We start from the raw sequence: 22,315 nt of genomic DNA on the forward strand, positions 1-22,315 counted from the left end.
CAGTCCAGTATATTTGTTATATATTTGAAATGAAAATGTTTTGATATTTGGAATGAACAATTATAATTAAGATAAAAACGACAGGAGAGTTCTCGGTCTGAGGCAACACTGTCATGCATATAAAAGCAAATTCACTCTGTAAAAGGGATTTAACAATATAGAAGACTTGCTTCAACATATCTATTTTATACTCCTGAGCGTCTCCTTTCTATGTCAAGAACATTTTGCCCTAAATCATGTTTGTGAATAAAACAGATAAATATTGAATTAATATAAAATACTTTTTAAAGTTTAAAGTTAATAGGAATGCCTGAGCAAATGCTAACGCTAGGGGGAATTTCACACTACCGTTTTTCTTTTCCGGTATTGAGTTCTGTCCTAGGGGCTCAATACTGAAAAAGAACTGATCAGTTTCATCCCCATGCATTCTGAATGGAGAGCAATCCGTTCAGGATGCATCAGGATGTCTTCAGTTCAGTCTTTTTGACTTATCAGGACGTAGATAATACCGCAGCATGCTACAGTTTTATCCCCAGCCCAAAAAAAATGAACACTTGCCTGAATGCCGGATACGGCATTTTTTTCCATAGGAATGTATTAGTGCTGGTTCTGGCATTTAAATTGCCACATTGATGGATCCGGTATTCGGGTCTGTGCATGCGCAGACCTTTAAAAAGGTGAAAAAAATTAATACACTGGAAAAACGGATCCGGTATTGTAATGCATTTTTATGACTGATCAGGCATTTTTCAGACTGATCAGGATCCTGATAAGGGCTCTTTCACACCTGCGTTCTTTTCTTCCGGCATAGAGTTTTGTCGTCGGGGCTCTATGCCAGAAGAATCCTGATCAGTTTTATCCTAATGCATTCTGAATGGAGTGAAATCCGTTCAGGATGCATCAGGATGTCTTCAGTTCCGGAACGGAACGTTTTTTGGCCGGAGAAAATACCGCAGCATGCTGCGCTTTTTGCTCCGGCCAAAATTCCTGAAGACTTGCCGCAAGGCCGGATCCGGAATTAATGCCCATTGGAAGGCATTGATCCGGATCCAGCCTTAAGCTAAACGTCGTTTCGGCGCATTGCCGGATCCGACGTTTAGCTTTTTCTGAATGGTTACCATGGCTGCCGGGACGCTAAAGTCCTAGTAGCCATGGTAAAGTGTAGCGGGGAGCGGGGGAGCAGCATACTTACCGTCCGTGCGGCTCCCGGGCGCTCCAGAGTGACGTCAGGGCGCCCCAAGCGCATGGATCACGTGATCACATGGATCACGTCATCCATGCGCATGGGGCGCTCTGACGTCATTCTGGAGCGCCCCGGGAGCCGCACGGACTGTAAGTATACCGCTCCCCCGCTCCCCGCTCCTACTATGGCAACCAGGACTTTAATAGCGTCCTGGGTGCCATAGTAACACTGAAAGCATTTTGAAGACGGCTCCGTCTTCAAATGCTTTCAGTACACTTGCGTTTTTCCGGATCCGGCGGGCACCTCCGGCAACGGAAGTGCACGCCGGATCCCAACAACGCAAGTGTGAAAGAGGCCTAAGTCTGAAAAATGCCTGATCAGTCAGAAAAAATGACATGCGTTTGCATACAGTTTTCAGGCAGCGGAACTGCCTGCCGGAATCAAACAACGCAAGTGAAAAAGTACCCTAATAAATGTAAAGTGAACCCCTAAGCAAACTACAATGCCTGGTTTTGATCACACACACACCATGCTTCTTCTTGTACATTTTTTATTTTACTCTCTTTTGTAGTGCTGACATATTCTGCAGCACTTTTTACAGCATTATCAGTACTCATTGCTTTCTATCAGTATATCTTTGGAGTGTGGGAGGAAACTCACAGCAACATAGGGAGAACATAGAAACTCCATGAAGATGTTGTCCTTGGTTGGATTCAAACCCATCATCACCCCCTCGGTACCTGAAGGGAGTGATGTTATAGTCTCTACTACCATCCCTGTAACAAATCTCACTCACATGTTTATACAAATGTATGCTGTAATTTGGACACAGACATAGATTGTTCAAACACTAAACATAAGTGTGTCCTTTGGCAGGTTTTGGCCGGATAATGTTTTTGATCTACAGCAACAAAAAAATGTATGTTTAGGTACAGATAATCAAATAAATGAAAGAAAGTCAATAGCTGTCAGATGCAATAATAATATGCAAACATCACTTTTGACAGCATCCTTTCTTTTTTCTTTATTGCAGCATGCAGAATTTCTGATACAAAGAACAGGCAAAGCCATGACATCACTACATGCAAGCATAGAGTTTCATCTAACAGATGAAGTCTGCAAAATGCTGCACCTTTTTTAAAAATTATTTTGTAAAGAGTAGATGCTGAACAGATAGAAAGCAAACACATACAAGACAGATCTGTTTCTGGATTGAAAAATGTGCATAAAAACTATTTTTTGCATTAAAGCCTAAGTATAACTTTGGACCATGAGGGCAAGGACATACAAAGCACAGAGGTGGCCCATTTGACTTCTATGGTGTACTTGGTTTGGTTCGATTTTCCTTGCTCTTGGGTGTGAGAGAACTATACCTGTTCAGGACTTGTTTCTACTGAGGAACTGTATTATAAGCAAATAAGGGGAAGGGGATTGGTGAAAAGGTCCTGGAAACAAACAACAGACCCTTCTGTCCTGTATGACAAAATCTGACAAACCATTTGTATTTACTTTAATAAGACAAAAAGAATCATTATGGGCCATTATATATATTTTTTAATACAAATTAAATGTTGTGACTAAAAGCAGATCTCCCCGCTGTATTCATCTGTGGTGTGGTGTGCTGTGTATACAACTTGGGCACAGATGCCACTGGAGGTAGGACAACTCTTGGGTCAATGTCCCATTACAGTCACTCTGAGGAAACAGTGTAAAAACTCCCTTAGTATGTCCATTGAAATGTGTTAGGTTCCCAGTGTTTGCACAACCTACAGTGTACAGGCAGGTACTAAAATCCACCAAGGTAGCATTGCCCAAATAGTTGCTAAAGACATAATGATTTTCTAATGTTTGTTAGTGATGGAAGACCATAAACACATTGATCATTGCTAATCAAAGAATATAGGGGGTGGTCCCTCAAGGGAGAAGGTGCAATGGCACCCCCCCCCCCCCCCCCGAGAATTGCTAATCAAGTTGTAAACTGGGGCCATGAGAATTTTGATGGACAAAAGCATGACCCCATATTTTAGTGTTTTAGTGATGTGATATAGCATGGTGTGACATATATGATACGTTAGACAATCCTGCAATTACAGTGAAACATTTCTCAAAAGCCTGAGTCTCATTTAAACATGAAAACACAGAAGACAGAAAAAAATAAAAAGACCACATGGTTCATCTACTCTGCCTTTATATTCCATCACTAAGTATGAACTATCTTAGCCCTGACGATCGCTATACCTATTCCAGAGAATCAGACTTTGCTCATTTTTGGTAAGTTGACTGAAGATCATGGGTTTTGGATAGCACAGCTAAAAAGGGTCATGGTGCCTCAATAATGTCCCGGGAAGTTGTCACAGGTATCTGCAGCCATGCTGACTGCAATGCATCCCACAGCTGCTGGAGGCTGCATGGGGAGGATCCATAAAGCAAACTCAACAACTGAGGTGCTTAATTGGGTCTGGGGAATTTGGGGGCCAGAGTAGTACTTTGTCGTGTTCTTCCAAGCAGTGTCAGACATTTCTAACCATGTGACATGTTGCATTGTCTTGCTGGAAGATCCCATCTGCTCCAGGGAAGACAATCAGCATGTATGGGTGTACATGATCTGAAAGGATAGATTCATACCCAAATCGACTGACAGTACCTTCAACATGGATGAGTGGGCCCAGAGAATGCAATAAAAACATTTCCCAGGCCATAATTGTGCCACCACCAGCTTATGTTCCTCCAGCAATGGTTGCAAGGTATTTGTTCTCTCATGTTTTTTGTCTGACACACCAACATCCATCCATTCAGTGAAGCAGAAAACATCAGAGATGGTAACCCTTTGCCAAACAGTGGAAATCCAATGACAGTACTGCTATGAAGAGTAAAACCTTTTCTGCCTATGCAGCTTTGTTAGCAGAGGTGCATGACCATTCTTCTGCTTCAGAGCAGCATACACAGAAGGGTACGTTGAGCCGTTGTTTTAGACAAACGTCTGGTAGCCCCCTGGTTTATTCTGCTCCAATGTAGTTCCCCCCTAGCACACCTTCGTAGCCACGTTCACCTCTTATTCACAATGGTGCCATTTTTTTGCTCATGATACTGTAAACTTTCACCACAACAGCACGAGAACAGTTCATAAACTGCACAGTTTTGGAAATACTGCAACCCTTGACCTGAAAGCCAATAATCATCTTTTTCTGCCCTTTTACCCATGACAGCAACAAGGTATATATGTGCAGACAGCCTATCACACAACTTATATACCCACCATTAAGAGCCACATGCTGCCGATGGTGAAAGTAGTGAGACTTGACTGTGTAGTTACTACTATATCAATCGCAATATCATTATCATTACAAATTTTTCAAATGTTCACACGTTGTGGAAATGCCTCAGATTTCCTGCGGCAGAAAATCTGCAGTGTTTCAGATGAATGGTGCTTTTTGGTGCAGATTTCATTGCAGACATGATGCTGATGTGACTCAAATTTTAATCTTTACATGTTGACTAGGGTATGAGATGTAAATATGGTCCTGGTTTTTAAGGCAATTACTCCTGAAAACTAGCCTGACTGTATGAATAAATCTGCTCCCATGTGTCATTAAGCTGAACTTTTGCCTAGAATATGCTATCTCCTCTCATACTCCTCCCCCACCAATCCTTCTGCATCAATAAGCCTCTTACAAAAGACAGGTGTTATTATGCAGGAAAGCCTGCATTGTAAATTCACAGTAATGATCCGTGTCTGCAGCATAGCCAACATGCTATTCACTACTGAAGATGGCTATTAGGGCTCGTTCACACGAACGTCTGATGCCCGTTGCCGTATTTGCAGACCGCATTTGTAGATCCGCAATACATGGGCACCGTTCCGTGTGCTTTCCGTATCACGGATGCGGACCCATTCATTTCAATAGGTCTGCAATCCAGAGATGCGGAACGGTGCAGAACAGAACACTACGGAAGCACTACGGAGGTGCTTTCTGGGGTTCCATTCCGTGCCTCCGCACCACAAATAGATAGAACATGCTCTATCTTTTTGCGGAACAGAGGGATCGCGGACCCATTCAAGTGAATGGGTCTGCAAGCCCCACGAATGGTGCCTGTGCATTGCGGACTGCAATTTGCAATCCACAGCACGGGCTTCACACTTTCGTGTGAATGAGCACTAAGGCCTCTTTCACGCGGATGTGACGGATTCGTTCAGCAAAACTCGCAATATTTTGCAAGCTAGTTCAGTCAGTTTTGTCTGCGATTGCGTTCAGTTATTCAGCTTTCACCACGTCAGTGCAATGAGTTTTGATGCGTTTTTCACTCGCGTTATAACTGAAGGTATACAAACAACATCTCCTAGCAACCATCAGTGAAAAACGCATCGCACCCGCACTTGCTTGAGGATGCAATGCGTTTTTCACTGAAACCCCATTCACTTTTATGGGGCCAGGGCTGAGTGAAAAATGCAGAATATAGAACATGCTGCGATTTTCACCCAAAGCAGAAGTGATGCGTGAAAACCAATGCTCATGTACACAGACCCATTGAAATGAATGGGTCAGGATTCAGTGCGGGTGCAATGTATTCACCATCACGCATTGCTTGTGTAAAGGGTTTCTACCACCAGAAATACTGTTATGTAGCTGACTGACATTAGCGATGCGATTTGTTTAAAAGCACTTTTATTATATGCTAATGAGCCTCTAGGTGCTAAGTGGGCGTAAAATCAGCACCTAGAGGCTCCTTCCACTCACGCTTTATCCCGCCCAGGTCCAGTGTTCTGCCCGCCCAGCTCCTCTTGAATTGATGCCACTGTCCCTGCATCGTTGGCGAAATCCCGCGCCTGCGCCGTTCACTTCTGTCTTCGGCGCAGGCGCAGTGAGTGAAGGCCGCTCTCCTGATGCCGGCTTCCTCATGTGACGTAGTCGGCGCAGGCGCAGTGAGGAATCAGGCACCAGGATCGCATCATTCACTCACTGCGCCTGCGCCGAAGACAGAAGTGAACGGCGCAGGGGTTTCGCCAACAATGCAGGGAACAGTGGCATCAATCAAGAGGAGCTGGGCAGGCAGAACACTGGACCTGGGCGGGATAAAGCGTGAGTGGACGAAGCCTCTAGGTGCTGATTTTACCCCCACATAGCACCTAGAGGCTCATTAGCATATAATAAAAATGCTTTTTTTTAACAAAAACGGCTGCAGGGACTAATGTTAGAAACATACTGTTATGTAGTGCTGACATTGGCGCATCGCTAATGTCAGTCAGCTACATAACAGTATTTCTGGTGGTAGAAACCCTTTAAAGGGGCCTAACTGTGAACGAGGTGAGAGAATACCCTGCAAGTGAGCTTGATGTCTGTTATATACTGGGTAGGCGCTCTTCAATATATTCACAGGCACTATATAAGAATGGAAAGTATAAAGTTTTTAAAAAAGCAAAAGAAAAATGTCATTTTTTAGGTACAAGCACGTTTTTTGTGCAATTTTTATGACATTTATTCAGTTTTTTTCTGTTCATAATAACAGTCCCATTGAAGTCTATGGGGAAAACCAGCACAATTGACATGCTGTGCGCTTAGGTTATCTGCACATGTTGCGGATTATGCACAGTGTTTTCCACGCATATTTTTATGTGGAAAAAACACAGTGTAATATAGTACCAGCAAATTAACATAGTAACATAGTACATAAGGCCGAAAAAAGACATTTGTCCATCCAGTTCGGCCTCTTATCCTGCAAGTTGATACAGAGGAAATGAATGAGATTAGACAAATGTTGTGTTCACTTAAATCCGCACCAAAATCCGCTGTCAGAAATTGCAGATATTTGTGCGGCTATGATGCAGAAACACACATGAATCAGCATGGAAATTCACGTGCATCTGATGTGCATTCACCCGCACTCCCCCACAAATCTGCATGAAATACGCTCAAAAACGACATAAAAAATGCCAGTTTATCATGTTTTTTGTGTGGTTTTTATGCTGTTTTTTTTTTACTTTAGCCACCTTAGGGGGCTAGAACCCCTGTCCTATTCACCCTAAGGGTGCATTCACACAACAGTATTTTTGGCTCCGCATCCGTTCCGTAATTTTGCGGAACCGGTGCGGACCCGTTCATTTCAATGGGGCCGCAAAAGTGTGGACATCACACAATGTGCTGTCCGCATCCGCAATTGCGGACAAGAATAGGCATTTCTATCTTACATTCACATGGCCGGTATACGTGTTTTGCTGATCCGCAATTTGCGGACCACAAAACACATACAGTCGTGTGAATGTAAGCCTAATAGAGATCTTTAAGGGCAAATAGGATTCTGACACTGTCCCTGCTGCCCTGGGCTTTGTGCACACAGCAGCAGGGAGCTTACCATGGCAGCCAGGGCTTCAGTAGCGTCCTGGTTGCCATAGTAACCGATCGTAGCCCCGCAATTTCACTGCTGGGGCTCGGATCAGAAGCTACCACTGCCACCAATGAATATTCTGAGAAGGAGGGGAGGGAACCCTGTGGCCACTTCCACCAATGATAATAATACTGGGGTGAGCAGGCGCAGTGCGTCACCAATTGATATAAAGAACATTATTATAAAACTGAGGAGGAGGGGAGGGGCTGTGGCCACTGCTCCACAAATGCATATAATTTACCCTTAAATACAAATGTAGGTTGCGGATGCCACACCTGAGGGGTTTATTGAAGCAGTTCGGAGGATGGCCGCGTCCTGTCATTGAGGCTGGGTGCCAGAATCACAGCCTACATTTGTAGGGGTAAATTATATTCATGGTGGCGCAGTGGACACAGCCCCTCCCCTCCTCCTCAGTATTAAAATTCTCATTGGTGGCCAGCGGCAGCCGTGTCACAGTGGGGAGGGAGAGAGGGACTGTCTCCTTCTCTACTGTCCAGCTGAGGAAAACATGGTGCGCACCAAAGGAGCACATTCTATGTTCTCTAAGAGATACTGAGATACTAGGCTGTGCAGTAGCGCAGCCTAGTATCAGAAAATAGCAAAACCCGGTGTCGTATCGATCCGGGTATAAAAGTATCGATTGGGTATCGAAAATTTGATACCCAGGGCAACCCTATTACAGATTTTGCTGTGATTTTCTCTTAATGTTGAACATTTTTATGCTGAAGTGTACGGGAAACCACTGTACAGCAGGTCAATTTCCGCACAGAAGAAAAAAGAAAACTGTACATGAGATTTGCCAGGTCTCATTCATTTTGCTAGTACTGTATTACTTTGTGGGAAAAACCTCATGTAAATCCATATTGTGTGTAGTTACCCTTAGGGTACGGCCATACAGCTGCACTATTTTTGCCTACTTGAATATCTTTAGTCAATCTGCCAGATATCACCATTAAGGCTAGTTTCATACTAGCGCTTCGGACCTGGCAGGCTGTTCCGGAAGGGAACAGCCTGACGAACCTCTCTGCATTCTGGCATTGCCGGAAGCTTAAATGTCGCCGTCCAGGCCCATTAGCTATAATAGGGACCAGTGGAGACCAAGCCGCAACCCGGCAAATATGCAGAGAATTGGGCGGAAGAAATCCGCTGCGCTGCTTATTTGCCAGGTTGTGGCCGGATCTCCCCCAGGCCCCATTATAGTTAATGGGGCTGGATGGCGACATTTAAGGTGCCTTCACATGCTACGGATTTTGTTGCAGAAAATTCTGAGACTAAAAATCTGTTCCATTCACGTGAATGAGGCAGGCAGAAATCCATGTGCTTGCTGCACCACTGAAATGAATAGGACAGATTTTCAGTCGTGGAAAATTCTGACACAAAATCTGCAGTGTGTGAAGGCACCCTTAAGCTTCCGGCAATGCTGGAACAGCCTGCCGGATCCTAAGCGCTAGTGTGAAACTAGCCCAATACATGTAGTGTTAAAAATGTTTTGCAAGTTCCAGGAAATTTTTCCTAAAACAGGTTTTATAAAAATTGTTTTGCCGTTTTTTTTTTTTGTGGTGCTTTTGTTGCTGCGGCCAGTTGTTACAAGCAGTGTGTTTTTGTGGCCTTTCCTTTGTGTGTGTCTAGGTGTGGCATTTTCTAATGAGCTTTTCCATGATATTCAGTACAGGACTGGAAAAGCCCATGGAATAAACAGATGTAAATAATGTATGAGTAAAAAAATGTCACCCAAAACACACTTGAAATTTGTGGGATTTTTACAAACCATAAGATGTCACATAAAAATGTCACATTCCCTTATTGGGAACAAACATGCATATGAACGCTCGTTCCCGATAATTGCCCTGTGTAAATGTATCGCTGATCACCTAATGAGTGAGCAACACGTGTTCATTGGGTGAAGGCATCGCTTGATGTGGCACCCAAAATCATCATTTCTGGCAGCACATCATTCTGTTTAAACAGGGATTTGAAGCCCAGAAAAAAATGTATCTGTAGAGGGACAGGTGATCAATGTAGTTCTAACCTCCACTCACTATCCCACAATTAATGGGAACGATTGGTTCAATCCCAATAATTGCTGGCTAGTCGGCTGATATAAGGAGGCCGTCACGTGCAATTTTTTTATATCAAAGGTTAATGTGGGAAAAATAAGTAAAGCTGCTTTCATACAAGCATCATTTTCATCAGCATTATGTCCATATTTAAAAAACTCTGCATGAGCTATTTTCACACGTTTTGTAGATGGAAATTGAAGTCTTTGGATAGTGTTCAAAATACATATGGCTTAAATCTGCATTATACTGTAAGTCATTGGTATCACATCAGTATGTCTTCAGTATTACTCTCGCATCTCAGTAAGGCTGTGTTATACTATTCAATTTATATCCCAGAAAATAGCTCATCCTTATGACCTTCAGTATGGCGCTGTACCGCCTCCATTGAATTCCAAGTATACTGATTTTTTTTCCCTAGAAGTAATGCTTCCGTGGCCTCTTTCAAACATGTCCAGTGCGGAAAACAAGCTCTGCGTGGGAGTGTAATTTCCCGTTATGGACGCTGCTTGTTTGATTTATAATGCTGTGTGTCTCTGCATGCCCTTGCTTCTACATAATTATACTGACAGCATTATGTTAAGAATACATTGTCCTATTTGAGGCAAATAAAACTCTGTAGTATGAAATTTGCTTAGCGCCAAAGCTCTAGCAAAGCAAATTTTCAAGGTTTTGTTCATCCCCAGTTCAAAACAGTTGGTCCTAGATGCCAATTTTGCCACAGAGAAAAACTGCATTTACTGCCCAAGGCAACTATTCACAGTTCAGTTTATTTCCTAAACTGCATGTGGACCTAATTGGTTGCTATAAGCAAAAGGGGCCCAAAAATAATCTAGATTTGGGATACTAAAAATATCATAGAATTAGAAAATGATCACTGTAGATGATAATAGATTTGCTTGTTTGATTATTCATGTCACCTTGTAGTACAATATTCTCAAGGATGGTGGACATGGAAATATTTAACTAGAACAGGGCCAAGCACAAGGTCTCATTATATGAGACAAAAGCAGGAGAACCTCTACTTTACCTGAAAATCCTGATTAATTCATAACGAGCTGCAATCTATAATTTACAACTGAGCAACTTGACTGTTGAATAAATTATTAAAGGGTTTCTTAACCTTTACAATGCCAAAACAAAGTCATCAAAGGCACTCTACAGAGACAACTAAATCAAACAGGTTAAAAAGATGTGCATGATGGTATTTTCAAACTTAGTGCTCCCATCTTTTCCTACTAAAGGGACCACTTTCAATCTATGGCAAAAAACACAAGGGCCATTACAACAGTGATGCCCAACTGGTGCACAGAGGTCTCATGTGCTATGAGTATTCATATACATGAGTGCTATGCCCACACTTTGCTCTGTGGTTTGTGGCCCCTCTAAGTGTATTGTGCCACAACGGAGAACAGAACTTGGATATCTATATAGGAAAGTTTTACTTTTATGAAGTCCAAAGTCTGTTTTTAAGCTGAATTGAAGTGGCCTTTCCAGTTTCAGCAAGTTATCCCCTAGCCACAGGATATGGGATAACTGTTAGGATTGGTGGGGATCAATGCTTGGACCCCCATCAATCACGAGGAACAGGGATGCCGTACCCACATGGCCCCTGATATGAATGGAGAAGCAGATCGGGCATGTGCACTGCTGCTCCATTCACCTCTATGGGAACTCCATAAATAACAAGCACTGTTCTAAGCTATTTCCTAAAGATGAATGGAGCCGGCAGTGCACATGTTCGACCCTGTCTCTCCCGGCAGTAGGACCCCCCACCAATTAACAGTTATCACATATCCATGAGATCATGGAAAAACCCTTTTGCCGCCATAACAATAGGTATCGCACTGAGATTTAAAGCAGTTGCCATGTGCAGTAATTGTGAACTAAATCACTGAGGTCCCTACTAATGTATGTTGCCGGATTAAACCATTCTGTGCTGGAGGATTTACCTAAACAGACTTGGATAACCTCTGGTGACCAAGCAATGTATTTCAGTGAGAAAGCAGGTAAGCAGGTAGCTGATTGGCTGAGAGGACAGCTGGCAGATGGCGTATATAATCACTCTAATTAGATGGTAGCATTTGCTGTATGTCCGCTGTCCACTCTCATAATGAACTCAGTATTCGCAGGCAGTAAGCACATACTTAAGTCATGCATAAGAAGTGTACCCAACGGCTTTTAGGAAACAACAACAGTCTAAAAAGACTCTAAATTTCGCATATATTGTATTTCCAAAATATATGATAAATGGAAAATTCAGTTTTCATAGTGTATATTTGCCACACACTTCAAAATGTAAGAAGTGGAAAGTGTAACTATCACCTTAGATGTGTGGTTTCACTGTAGAGCTAAAAGGTGTACAGCTTAGAGCCTGTCCATAGGCGCCACGTCGCTACACACTCAAAACTACCAACAGTGTCAGACCGTGTGGGGACACACCATATTGACATGGGAAATAGTTAAAGGGTTTTCCAAGACTTTATAATGATTGACCTATCCTCAGGATAGGGAATCAGTATCTGAGCGGTGGGGGTCCGACACCTAGGACCCCCCGCGGCTTCTCCCTGCTTACCAAGCACAGAGCCATCACTGTTTAGCGGCTGTGCTTGGTATCGCAGCTCAGCCCCATTCACTTCAATGGGGCTGAGCTGCGCCTAGGACATGACATCACTGGCATCTGTGAGATGGCAACTGCACTACTGTGAGCAACTGCTGCCTTCTCAAACAGCTAATCAGCGAGGGTCTCGGTGATCGGACCCCACCGATCAGATACTGATGACCTATTCAGAGGATAGTTCATCAGTATTTAAATCTTGGAAAAACCCCTTTAATGCACAGTTGTCAATTTACTCATACATTTCCAGAATAAATAAACAAGGAAAAGCACAATGCTGCAGAATTCTAAAAGAGGTGCTCTAGTACTGTTTCATGGGTTATGTGGTATAAGGGCTGTTTCACACGAGCGGATGCCGTGCGTGACCTTCCGCTCGTGAATGACAGCCAAGACCCGATGCGGACAGCAGAAGCACGGAGCATTAACATGATTGATAATGCTCCGTGCCTCTCTGTGATCTCTTTACTACGAAATCACAGTGAAAACTTTATCTCACTGTGATTTCGTAGTAAAGAGACACAGAGAGGCACGGAGCATTATCAATCATGTTAATGCTCCATGCTTCTGCAGTCTGCATCGGGTCTTGGCTGTCATTCACGGCAGCGGATGTCACGCACGGCATCCGCTCGTGTGAAACAGCCTAAGTATTTAACAAAGCAGGCATATGAGGAGAGCTGACAAGATTCTCTTTAAAGGGCATGTGACAACAGATTTGCACCTATGAAAACTGGCTGACCTATGCATGTGCGCTTGGCAGCTGAAGGCATCTGTGTCCACTGTTCATATGTGCCTCTCATTGCTCATATATGCAACATATGCAAATGTGCCTCTAGGAGCAATGGGGGCATATGCCGTTACCCCTAGAGACCCTCTCCACTTTGATCTGACAGGTCCAGGTATTATTATGCCTAGCCCTGTCAATCAAAGTGCAGGGGGCTGGTGTCTGCCACAAAAGAGCTGATGGATGGATGTGGTCAGACTTTCCCAGATCTGATATTAATGACCCATGCTAAGGGATAGGTCATCATTATGTAGAAGCCAGAGAGCCTCTTAGTAAATACTAACATATGGTAGTTCGTAAGGTTGAAAAAAGACCCAAAGTCCAACCTATAATCATATTGCATTATCCAGAGGAAGGCAAAAAATCTAGGTGGATGCCAAATTGTACCATATTAAGGGGGCAAAACCTCTTTCCCAACTCCAAATGTGGCAATCATAATAAATCCCTGGACCAACATTCGACCTCCAGAAAAGCTGAATAACCTGTGATATTATTGCTTTCAAGAAATATATTCATCTTTGCAACAGCAGAGTTTCATAATCTTTTTGCCCTTACAGATAAAGATACCCTCTTTATGAGGATGGCAAAGGTCCCATGTATGAGCCATACATATTGAAAACCAGGACAAGACTGGATCCTGATCCCCAAACCATTCTTTTATTGGGCTTCTACAACCAAATAACCATGGGCTCGGAGTCTAATCTTGTAGTCTGAATATGATGAGTAATCAGACAATATAAAAACTAAGTAATAAAACCTAAAAGCTTCTCTCCTAAAGTTTAATATTTATGCAATTTCTAGTCATATTGTCTTGTATTGTGACATACAAATATACACACGACTGGGGTATCGTTCCTTCCTATCCCTGCTAAGTTCACCCGCCTTATTTTTCCAACGCAATAAACACACAACAAGCGTTAAGTGTATTTGCCACAGCAGCCATTTTATTAACAAACAAGACAGAAATATATTATAACATACAACCCTCAACTAAATGAGGCCCTCCAACAATATAACACTAAAACCACAACATTTCTTGAATAGCAAGTAGCAAAGAATTCTTGAGGATAAAGAACAATTAGACGAGGGAGGTCCTTGGAGTCCACAGGCCTAGTACTTTGACCACTTGTTGTGATATACATCGAGCTGATCATTGCCGACTCAGAGGCAGAAATGACATAACCTTGGGCCCTTGAGTAAATAATCTCCATCATATTCCCGCCAGATATCAATCCCTTTTTATCAACCATAAGGTAGTCTAGAGCCTACTGATTCATTCACCCAAACACTAAAACCATAATTTCTCACCCAACTACAAGGCCTCCCGCTATGAGACTGCCATTACAAACAAATAACACACACCCAACTGGCTGTTCATCATCCGCTCTAAACCAGTGATAATCCAAATCAATGTAAAAAAACAGAAAGAAAAGCTCACCTAATCCGCATTCATATTTGTGCTCAGTCCTATGTTTGGCTTCAGCAATATTAACAAAGGTTGAAAGAAAGGTCCAGCATAATCCTTGAATAAAATCCACATCTTTGTTATATATCCGGTAAAATGGAGGACCGATCCTTAAAATCAAGTAGTCCACGTGACGCTTTTACATGTCTAGAACATATTTGCTCTTCCTCATAGAAAGAAGAATAAATACATTTGAAACATATAAGCGTCATAAGGAATACTTGATTTTAAGGATCGGTCTCCATTTTACCCGGATATATAACAAAGATGTGGATTGTATTCAAGGATTGTGCCAGGCCTTACTTTCAATGTTTGTTGATAATCCCAAGTCACCTGCACATCACCCACAAAATGAAACCAGTAACCATCACTGCCATCAGGAATTCTGCATTTGGCAAAGGTAAGGTGGCTGCCAGCTTGCCTTTCCCCCCCTTGTATACATACAATCCATCTCCCAGCTTCCATAACCCTCCCAGCTAGCCATTAACCCCTTCCTGTAATCTCTGCTCCACTTACTCCAAACCCAGCCATGATTGCCTTCCCCTAGGTGTGCAGCCCTAGTCTGGCTCTAAAACATAGAGAGATGAGCGAACACCAAGTGTCCAAGTTACATATTAATCCACAGTCAATATTCTAATGTAAACAAAGCATGGGTTTCATCTACTCCATAACTGCATTATTAATATAAGATTCTCGGCATTAGACACAGATATGAGACATGGCTAGATCCAACACAATGAACATTCAGAATTCACATACTTCCATATCAACTGAACCCTGCAGTACGAACAAATGGCAGCACGGACGAGGACGCACGTCAACCTTCAAAGCATCTGTGGAAAGGTGACCTCATGTTGATTATATTATATAAAAAGCCCACAGTGCATCACATTGTAGACAACTAACTAACTGCAGAAACGTAGTAATAACACAAAAAACAACAGCAGCATAGCAAAATCTAACCATTCTTAGAAGGCAGATCTCTATGCTTAGGGAAATTGTCTTCTTTTACAGAAACGCAGGAACACTGCAGAGGTTTTTAACATGCAACAACCATTTCTTTCAACAGATTCCAAGTGTAGATTGTGCATTTCCATATTTTCTACAGCACTATATTGCTCTATAATAATTCAATGTTTCCCAGAGGCTAGGCCTGGCTCTTTCTCTTCCATATGTCGTATATACGGTGTTGATTTTCATTCTCCCCATCGTGCAGAGCTATGACACAACAGGGCTACCTAGCAACTGTCTCTAAGGTTGGATACTGATGGGAAGTGATGGGAGGGGGAGCACAGTGTTCCATCTTAAGGACAAAAATTCATGAGTGGGTTAATACCCAAAGGGCGAGACCACTTTATTAGCAATAGAGCATCAGTAAAAGCCCCTGAGTCCTCTTACGTAAAACAAGCATCAATGACCTTTGCTTAAGCTGCACATATACGTAAAAGGCACTAGACCTCTTTTCTGTAAAAAGATATACCCTGAAATGGAATTGTGAGTTCCACAGTTCCTACCGTTCATGGGCAATCCCGAGCCGTACGGTCGCATTTAACAAGTCTGTTCATCTAAGGGTAAAAACGTGCAATGACGCAACTGACTTCCCACTGACAGTCCTTTTTACTAAAAGAAAAGTACATCTCTAATACATGGAAAAGAGAATGAAATCAAATACCTATTCCTAGTTTTGTCTGGACGCGTGTAAATTATACATTTGTCACAATACACAAAAACGTTGCAAAGAGTAAGTAACCTGTTATAAAGCTACAAAAGACCTGGTGACACCACCGAGCACCGAGCTGAATGCACCATCTGGTTACTTGTCTATATAAAAGGGTACTCTCAAGTATCACAGCTAGCTTGCTTAACCATTTCATAACCAACTCTTCATTAAGGGGAAAAAAAAACATTTACTTTACAGGACGCAGCATTTTAAGACAAATAGTTGTTATTATCTTAGTCTATGCAATTTTTGCCCCCTTTGAACACACATTGTGGTTTATAATGGTACCAGATGTAAACCATTCTTTTTTTTCAAAGTATAATTTATGTGGAAAATATGCAGATAAAGTTTTAAAAAAAGCAAAGCACTGGGCTCAGCTATCGTCAGCAGTCCCATTGAGGTAAATGGGATTCCGCGTGGACATTAACAATACAGACTTGCTGAACAGGACGGTCTCATTAGTTTCATTAGAGGCAGGTGCGGCCTGTACTGCAGCGATGGTCGACCACAGCACGGCCGGATCGCAACCACAAAATGACCTTGCCATGTGGTTGTACCCTTAAGGCTCATTACACCAGAAGATAACCGTGAAGATCATCGCTAACAAGAGTTTGTATGAACGCTTGTTAGCGATGATCTGGCAGTGTAATACTGCCGCCGATTACCCGATGAAAAGGCAAACGCTCGTTCATCGGGTAGTTGGAATATTTTAGCAAGCTTAAAAATCCTCATTTCCCGGCGGCAGATCACACTGTGTAATCACAATCTGCTGCCGACAAACAGTGATTCGGTATAGGGACTAGTGATGGTATAAGCGACTGCTCTTCCCCATACTAAGGAGGAGATCACTGCTTGTAATAGCAGCGCTCTCCTCCACTGACAAGCAAGCGATTGCCGGGAAGGACCACTTCCCTCCCGACACGTGTAATTTAACCCTTAGTGTGTTTACTTGATATATGGAAATTAGATTTTCATCCCCATTGGAAACTGATGTGTGTAACTACACTCTGTGTATGTACTCTAAAATATGTTGGTGTTATATGCGCAACAGGAAATACGGTAAATACATAACTATAGTAAATACATGACCAAAACTAATGCCTCCGAGTCCTAGCCTTAAGATCAATATTAGAAATTATCCATTTGTACAATATTACTATGAAAATACACAGTGTCCTCCCTAACTAACCTCTCTGATACTACATGGCCTGTGACATCATTAGGGTATCATAAGATTACATAGCAAAAACAACCCAAAAGCCGTTGCTTCCACATCTAGACATGATGCTCAAATGTAGCAATGTGTTTAACACTGTAACTGAGAAGCGAACTGATCATTTACCTGTCACATCAGTGGGTTCAGGCTGTCACAAAGAGGCTATCCAAGATTTTGATATTGATGACGTATGCCCAGGATAGGTCATCAATATCAGAAAGGCAGGGGTCCGACTCCCAGTACCCCTTTCGATCAGCTGTTTAAAGAGACCACGGCGCTCGGAGGCTGGGAGCGCTGCGACCTCTTACTAGGCCAGTAACATCATGTTTATCCGTCACATGGCATAGGGGCGCAGCCCAGTCCTATTCAAGGGAATGGGGATACGCTGCAATATCAAACAGCAGCTATCAAGGGGATGGAATTGTGCTTGGTAAACGGCAAGTAGGCTTACTGAAGCACCGCGGCCTCTTCACAGAGCTGATTGGTGGGTGTGCTGAGAGTCGGACCCTGCCAATCTGATACTGATGGCCTATCCTAAGGAAAGGTCATTACTATTAAACACTCAGAAAACCCCTTTAAAGGGGTTATCCAATCCTAAAAAAAAGCCCCCCCCCCCCCCCATATGCCGGGCCCACACGCTGAATATACTTACCCGGGTCCCCGATCACTGCGCTGCTCCTGGTCCCCGCACCGCCACTGCTGCTTCTCCCCCTACAAGGATCGGAATCTGGTGTCGGGGGAGAGCAGCCAATGGTATGCGGGGACGGGGATGAGCCTCTCTAGTGTCACACGCGATGCAGCAGTGACGGTGCGGGAACCAGGAGCGCCGCAGGAAGCGGGGTAAGTATATTTAGCGTGGGGGGCCCGGCATATGGGGGGGCTTTTTTTAGGATTGGAAAACCTCTTTAAGTGTGAGCTGCTTTTAAAGTTAGGACATAAACTCCCCACAACATACTTATTTACTAATGGCGTCTAAAAGATAGGAAATTTGGAAATGAGATCTCCAATCTTCTACTATTGTCTGGATAACAAGGCTGATGACTAAAATATTATCTACATTTATATAAAAAGTTAACCCAATTATAAAAAAATTCCCATTTCAGTTTTTGGTCTTTAACTCTTTGGGACATCAATTTTCATGTACCAGGACATTTACTGGAGATGCATTTTACTCTGTGGCATGGGTAGGAGGAATGCCAGTTAAATAAGTAGTGGACATAATGTATGCTAAACGTAAAGGGGTACTATAGTTCTAACAAATATAGATTATTTAATCAAGATTAAAAATAGAAGACTGATGGCTGAAAAAGACCAAATGGTCCAACATGACTTGCCCTTTCGAATTTATCATAGGGTAGGCATGTGTTTATCCCACACGTTTAAATTCATTTGCTGTAGATTTCCCAACCACATTTGATGAACGGTATATTAATATCTCCTCACATTGGTTCTGATCTTCCACCCAACTAATTTTAATTCAATTTTCCAGAATATTTTCAAGATCTCTGAATGCGTTCTGCCAATGAGAACCTTCAGTGCTTACTTCGAGGATGCAAATCTGCCCTGCTCGGACAAAGGTGCTCTGCCCGTTACAAGATGCCCCTCTGATAACTGTAACCTGTCCTGCGCTTGAGTGACTGTGCTTTTATCCACAATGAAGGTTTCTATATTGGATGAATGCAAGCAGACATCTTGAAAACTGCAAGGAAACGATACAAAAGTACCGTATATAGGAAAAAATGTATGTTTTCGTTACACAATGAATAAGCTTTATTTACGGAACCCATAATATCCTTTTAACAGACAGATGGACAAGCGTAAGACATACTGTCATTTTGAAGAACAAAATAAAAGGCTTTGCACTTAATTTATCCCTTCTCCAAATAACAGCAGACTCTTTGTGTTTTTACTTCAGAACACTACACCAACATGGCTACTCAGATGTAAAATTACATATATTATCAGAATGGTCAAGACAAAGTAGAAATGAAGAAAATCAAAGAACATTTTCAGAAAGAAAAGTGAATAAAGCGTTCTGTAAAGGTTTAGTAGTCGGAGGGCAATAGGTCACGTCTTATTTTATGTGTAGTCCAGGAGTCAGCAACCTCTGCCACTCCAGCTGTTGTGAGACTTCAGTTCCTAGTATATACGGCTGTTCTTGAAACTCCCATAGAAGTCAATGGAGCATGCTGTACTTTCACAACAGCTGGAGTGCCAAAGGTTGCTGACCCCTGATGTAGTCAGACCAGCATGGACAGTCTTGGAGCATAATAAAAGCACTGGAAGTCAGTTGACTCAGAACTCATTTATATTATGTATCTGAGCTCGTATACGTGACCATATACCTAGACCCCAATTGACTCTTGTGGTGAATTGACATTGAGGGAGTCACCTGTTCTTGTACTCAGTTTGTGCAATTTTAGATTAAGGCTATTTCTACACGGTGACATCTGTTGTGTGATGGAAAGTCGCAAAAATATTGCGTTAGACAAAAATACGTGCACTGTGTCTGCAACTTGCTGTCCTGCAACTATTTTCTAGCTGGGATTTGGCTGTGCAAACGCCTAGTTGCAGACATGGCGCGAGTCACACACAGCTTATATTGAAGTTAATGGAGTGAATGTCACGTGTGACACACGAGACTAAAATCCAGCATGTCGCGTGTCGCACTGACATACATTACATGAAATGTCACTCGTCACATATTGCAGTGTAGCCATAACCTAAAGGCTAGGCTTCCTCTTTAGGTGTGACGGCACTTACTGCGATGTGATGTCACACTGAAATTATCTAGACATCTAATTCTGTACATAATGGCCAACTATAGTATCCGTAAGGATGTCACATCTAGAAGAGAGCTGCTTCACTCTGCCTGTGACATTTAACAAATGCAAAAGTACCAACTACTTTAAGTAAAATGATACTGATTTACCCACATTAGCCCAGAGATTGCTGACTGCTTAAGATGTGTGAGGTTTATTAGAAAAAGACACTTTGATGGCTCAGTACTCATGTAAATGGCTGGATTATTTCATCATCACATTATACTAAAATATACTGTGATCAATGACTGCATTCTGCTGATTGTATCCGCTTCACTCACATACCCACAAATGTGATTTTTCCTGTTAAGATTACAGATGAAATGCCAAAAACTAAATACACAACCCCTACCCCCAGTAAGAATTCAAGTTCACATGCAAATTGTGTTACCTTCTTCTTGCTCCCACAGTGACAGCAGACAGTCCAAAGGTATTTAAGGGTCCTCCATACCAAAATAATGAAAAGGCCTCCAAAAAATGTCACCATTGAAGAGGCCAGGAATGCCCACCACATGCGCTGTCCCCGACTGTCACATGGCACCTCCACGGTGACTGGAATTATGAGGGCAGGGTCCCCTCTGGAGGCATGGAGAGCGTCCAGTTGGAGGTTGTTGTTGATAGCATTCATGGTTAAGCCAAGGCTAATGAAGTTGCTTTGGGATTTGTTGCCACTTGCCATTGCTAACAGAAGGACCCAGGAAACCCTGAAAGCCACTTATGTCTCAGCCCCCAAATTCCTGCGCTAGCCATATTGCAAATGAAAGGGGCAGGTCAAAAAAATGATGGGGCCTTCTCTGACTGCCTTTTCTGCATAAAATGAGGGCAGTCCTATGACACAAGAACTGTCTGTATTCCACAAACCAGGGCTGTCCTCAACAGCAAGGCTACCCCAGCATCTTGTGTAAAGCTGTCACAGTCCTTCCATCAATAAGAAGCCCGAGCAGATCCAGAGCTGTCCTTCATTCCTCCCAGATGCTTGGTGCTGTATGAGGGAGATGCTTGTTTTCCTTAGATAAAATTCATCATGGCATGTAGATGGCATACCAAGCAGTGCTGCCAGTGAGGGCTATGACAGGCTCTCATTGTTTGCATCCATAATGACCTAGAAGGAGGCACCTGTTCCTGCGCTGTCGGCGTCTGCCAGGGTCTTGTGGAGCAGCTTCCAGTGGTCTGCACTTGTATGGAGACTGCGGTGCTCTCCCTTCTCCTCCTCGGCACGCTGCCTGCTGCTGGCCACTCAGCCCTCCTACCTTCCTCTTTCTCCTCCGACTGTTCAGGGCTGTAATCCTCCCAGCTGATCACTTGCGTCCCTCCTCCTCCTCCTCCACCACAGCTCTTGCCTCTGTCACATCCCTCTGCTAGGCGTAGATGGAGAGGACGCCCGAGGAAATGAAGGTGAGGAGGGGGAGACATGGCCTCAGGGTGACACTTCTCTCGCTTTCCTTTTCAAATGGGAATTTTAGTTTTTTTCAACACTGCTTTACATTTTAATAAATGGTGACATCAGATCTGAATTTAGAGAAGGCAAAGAAGTGTCAGGGAGGGGGAAATAGAGCACAGTCTGGACCAAGGAGGTTCTTCTGGACACCAATGGTACCACATTGGCTGAATGAATCCTTTGCATTAGGGCACTTTCACACTTGCGTTATTCTTTTCCGGCATTGAGTTCCGTCCTAGGGGCTCAATACCGGGAAAAAAATGATCAGTTTTAGGCTACATGCACACGACAGTAGTTTTTTGCGGTCCGCAAATAGCGGATCCGTGTTCCTGTTTTTTTTACATCCACATCCGTTCCGTTTGTCCGCAAATTTTGTAGGTTGTGTTTCCGTGTGTCTTCAGTTTTTTTTTTTTTTGCGGTCCGCAAAAAAAACTGAAGGCTGTAATTCTTGAAATGTAATATATACAGGTTTCCCAGCAACCATCTGCAAAAAAAACGGATGCGGATGACATACGGATGGCTTCCGTTGGTCATCCGCATTTCTTTGCGGACCCATTGACCATTGCGGACAAGAATAGGACATGCAATGCTTTTTTTGCAGACGGGAAACACAGACAGCGGACGTGGAAAAGAGA

At 43.0% G+C, this 22,315-nt stretch overlaps 1 protein-coding gene across 1 annotated transcript in view; it reads right to left on the reverse strand.

Moving 5' to 3' along the window:
• The window catches only part of KCNMA1 (potassium calcium-activated channel subfamily M alpha 1), a 736,200-nt gene extending 714,737 nt beyond the window's left edge, over window positions 1-21,463 (reverse strand). Inside the window, exon 1 of the mRNA XM_040439127.1 lies at window positions 20,634-21,463. Coding sequence (XP_040295061.1) covers window positions 20,634-20,921 — 288 coding nt within the window. The 5' untranslated portion in view covers window positions 20,922-21,463. The remainder of the gene's footprint in view (window positions 1-20,633) is intronic.
• Between the last annotated feature and the right edge of the window lie 852 nt (window positions 21,464-22,315).

The sequence above is a fragment of the Bufo bufo genome, chromosome 6 (assembly GCF_905171765.1).
Source record: "Bufo bufo chromosome 6, aBufBuf1.1, whole genome shotgun sequence".
Classification (NCBI taxonomy): domain Eukaryota; kingdom Metazoa; phylum Chordata; class Amphibia; order Anura; family Bufonidae; genus Bufo; species Bufo bufo.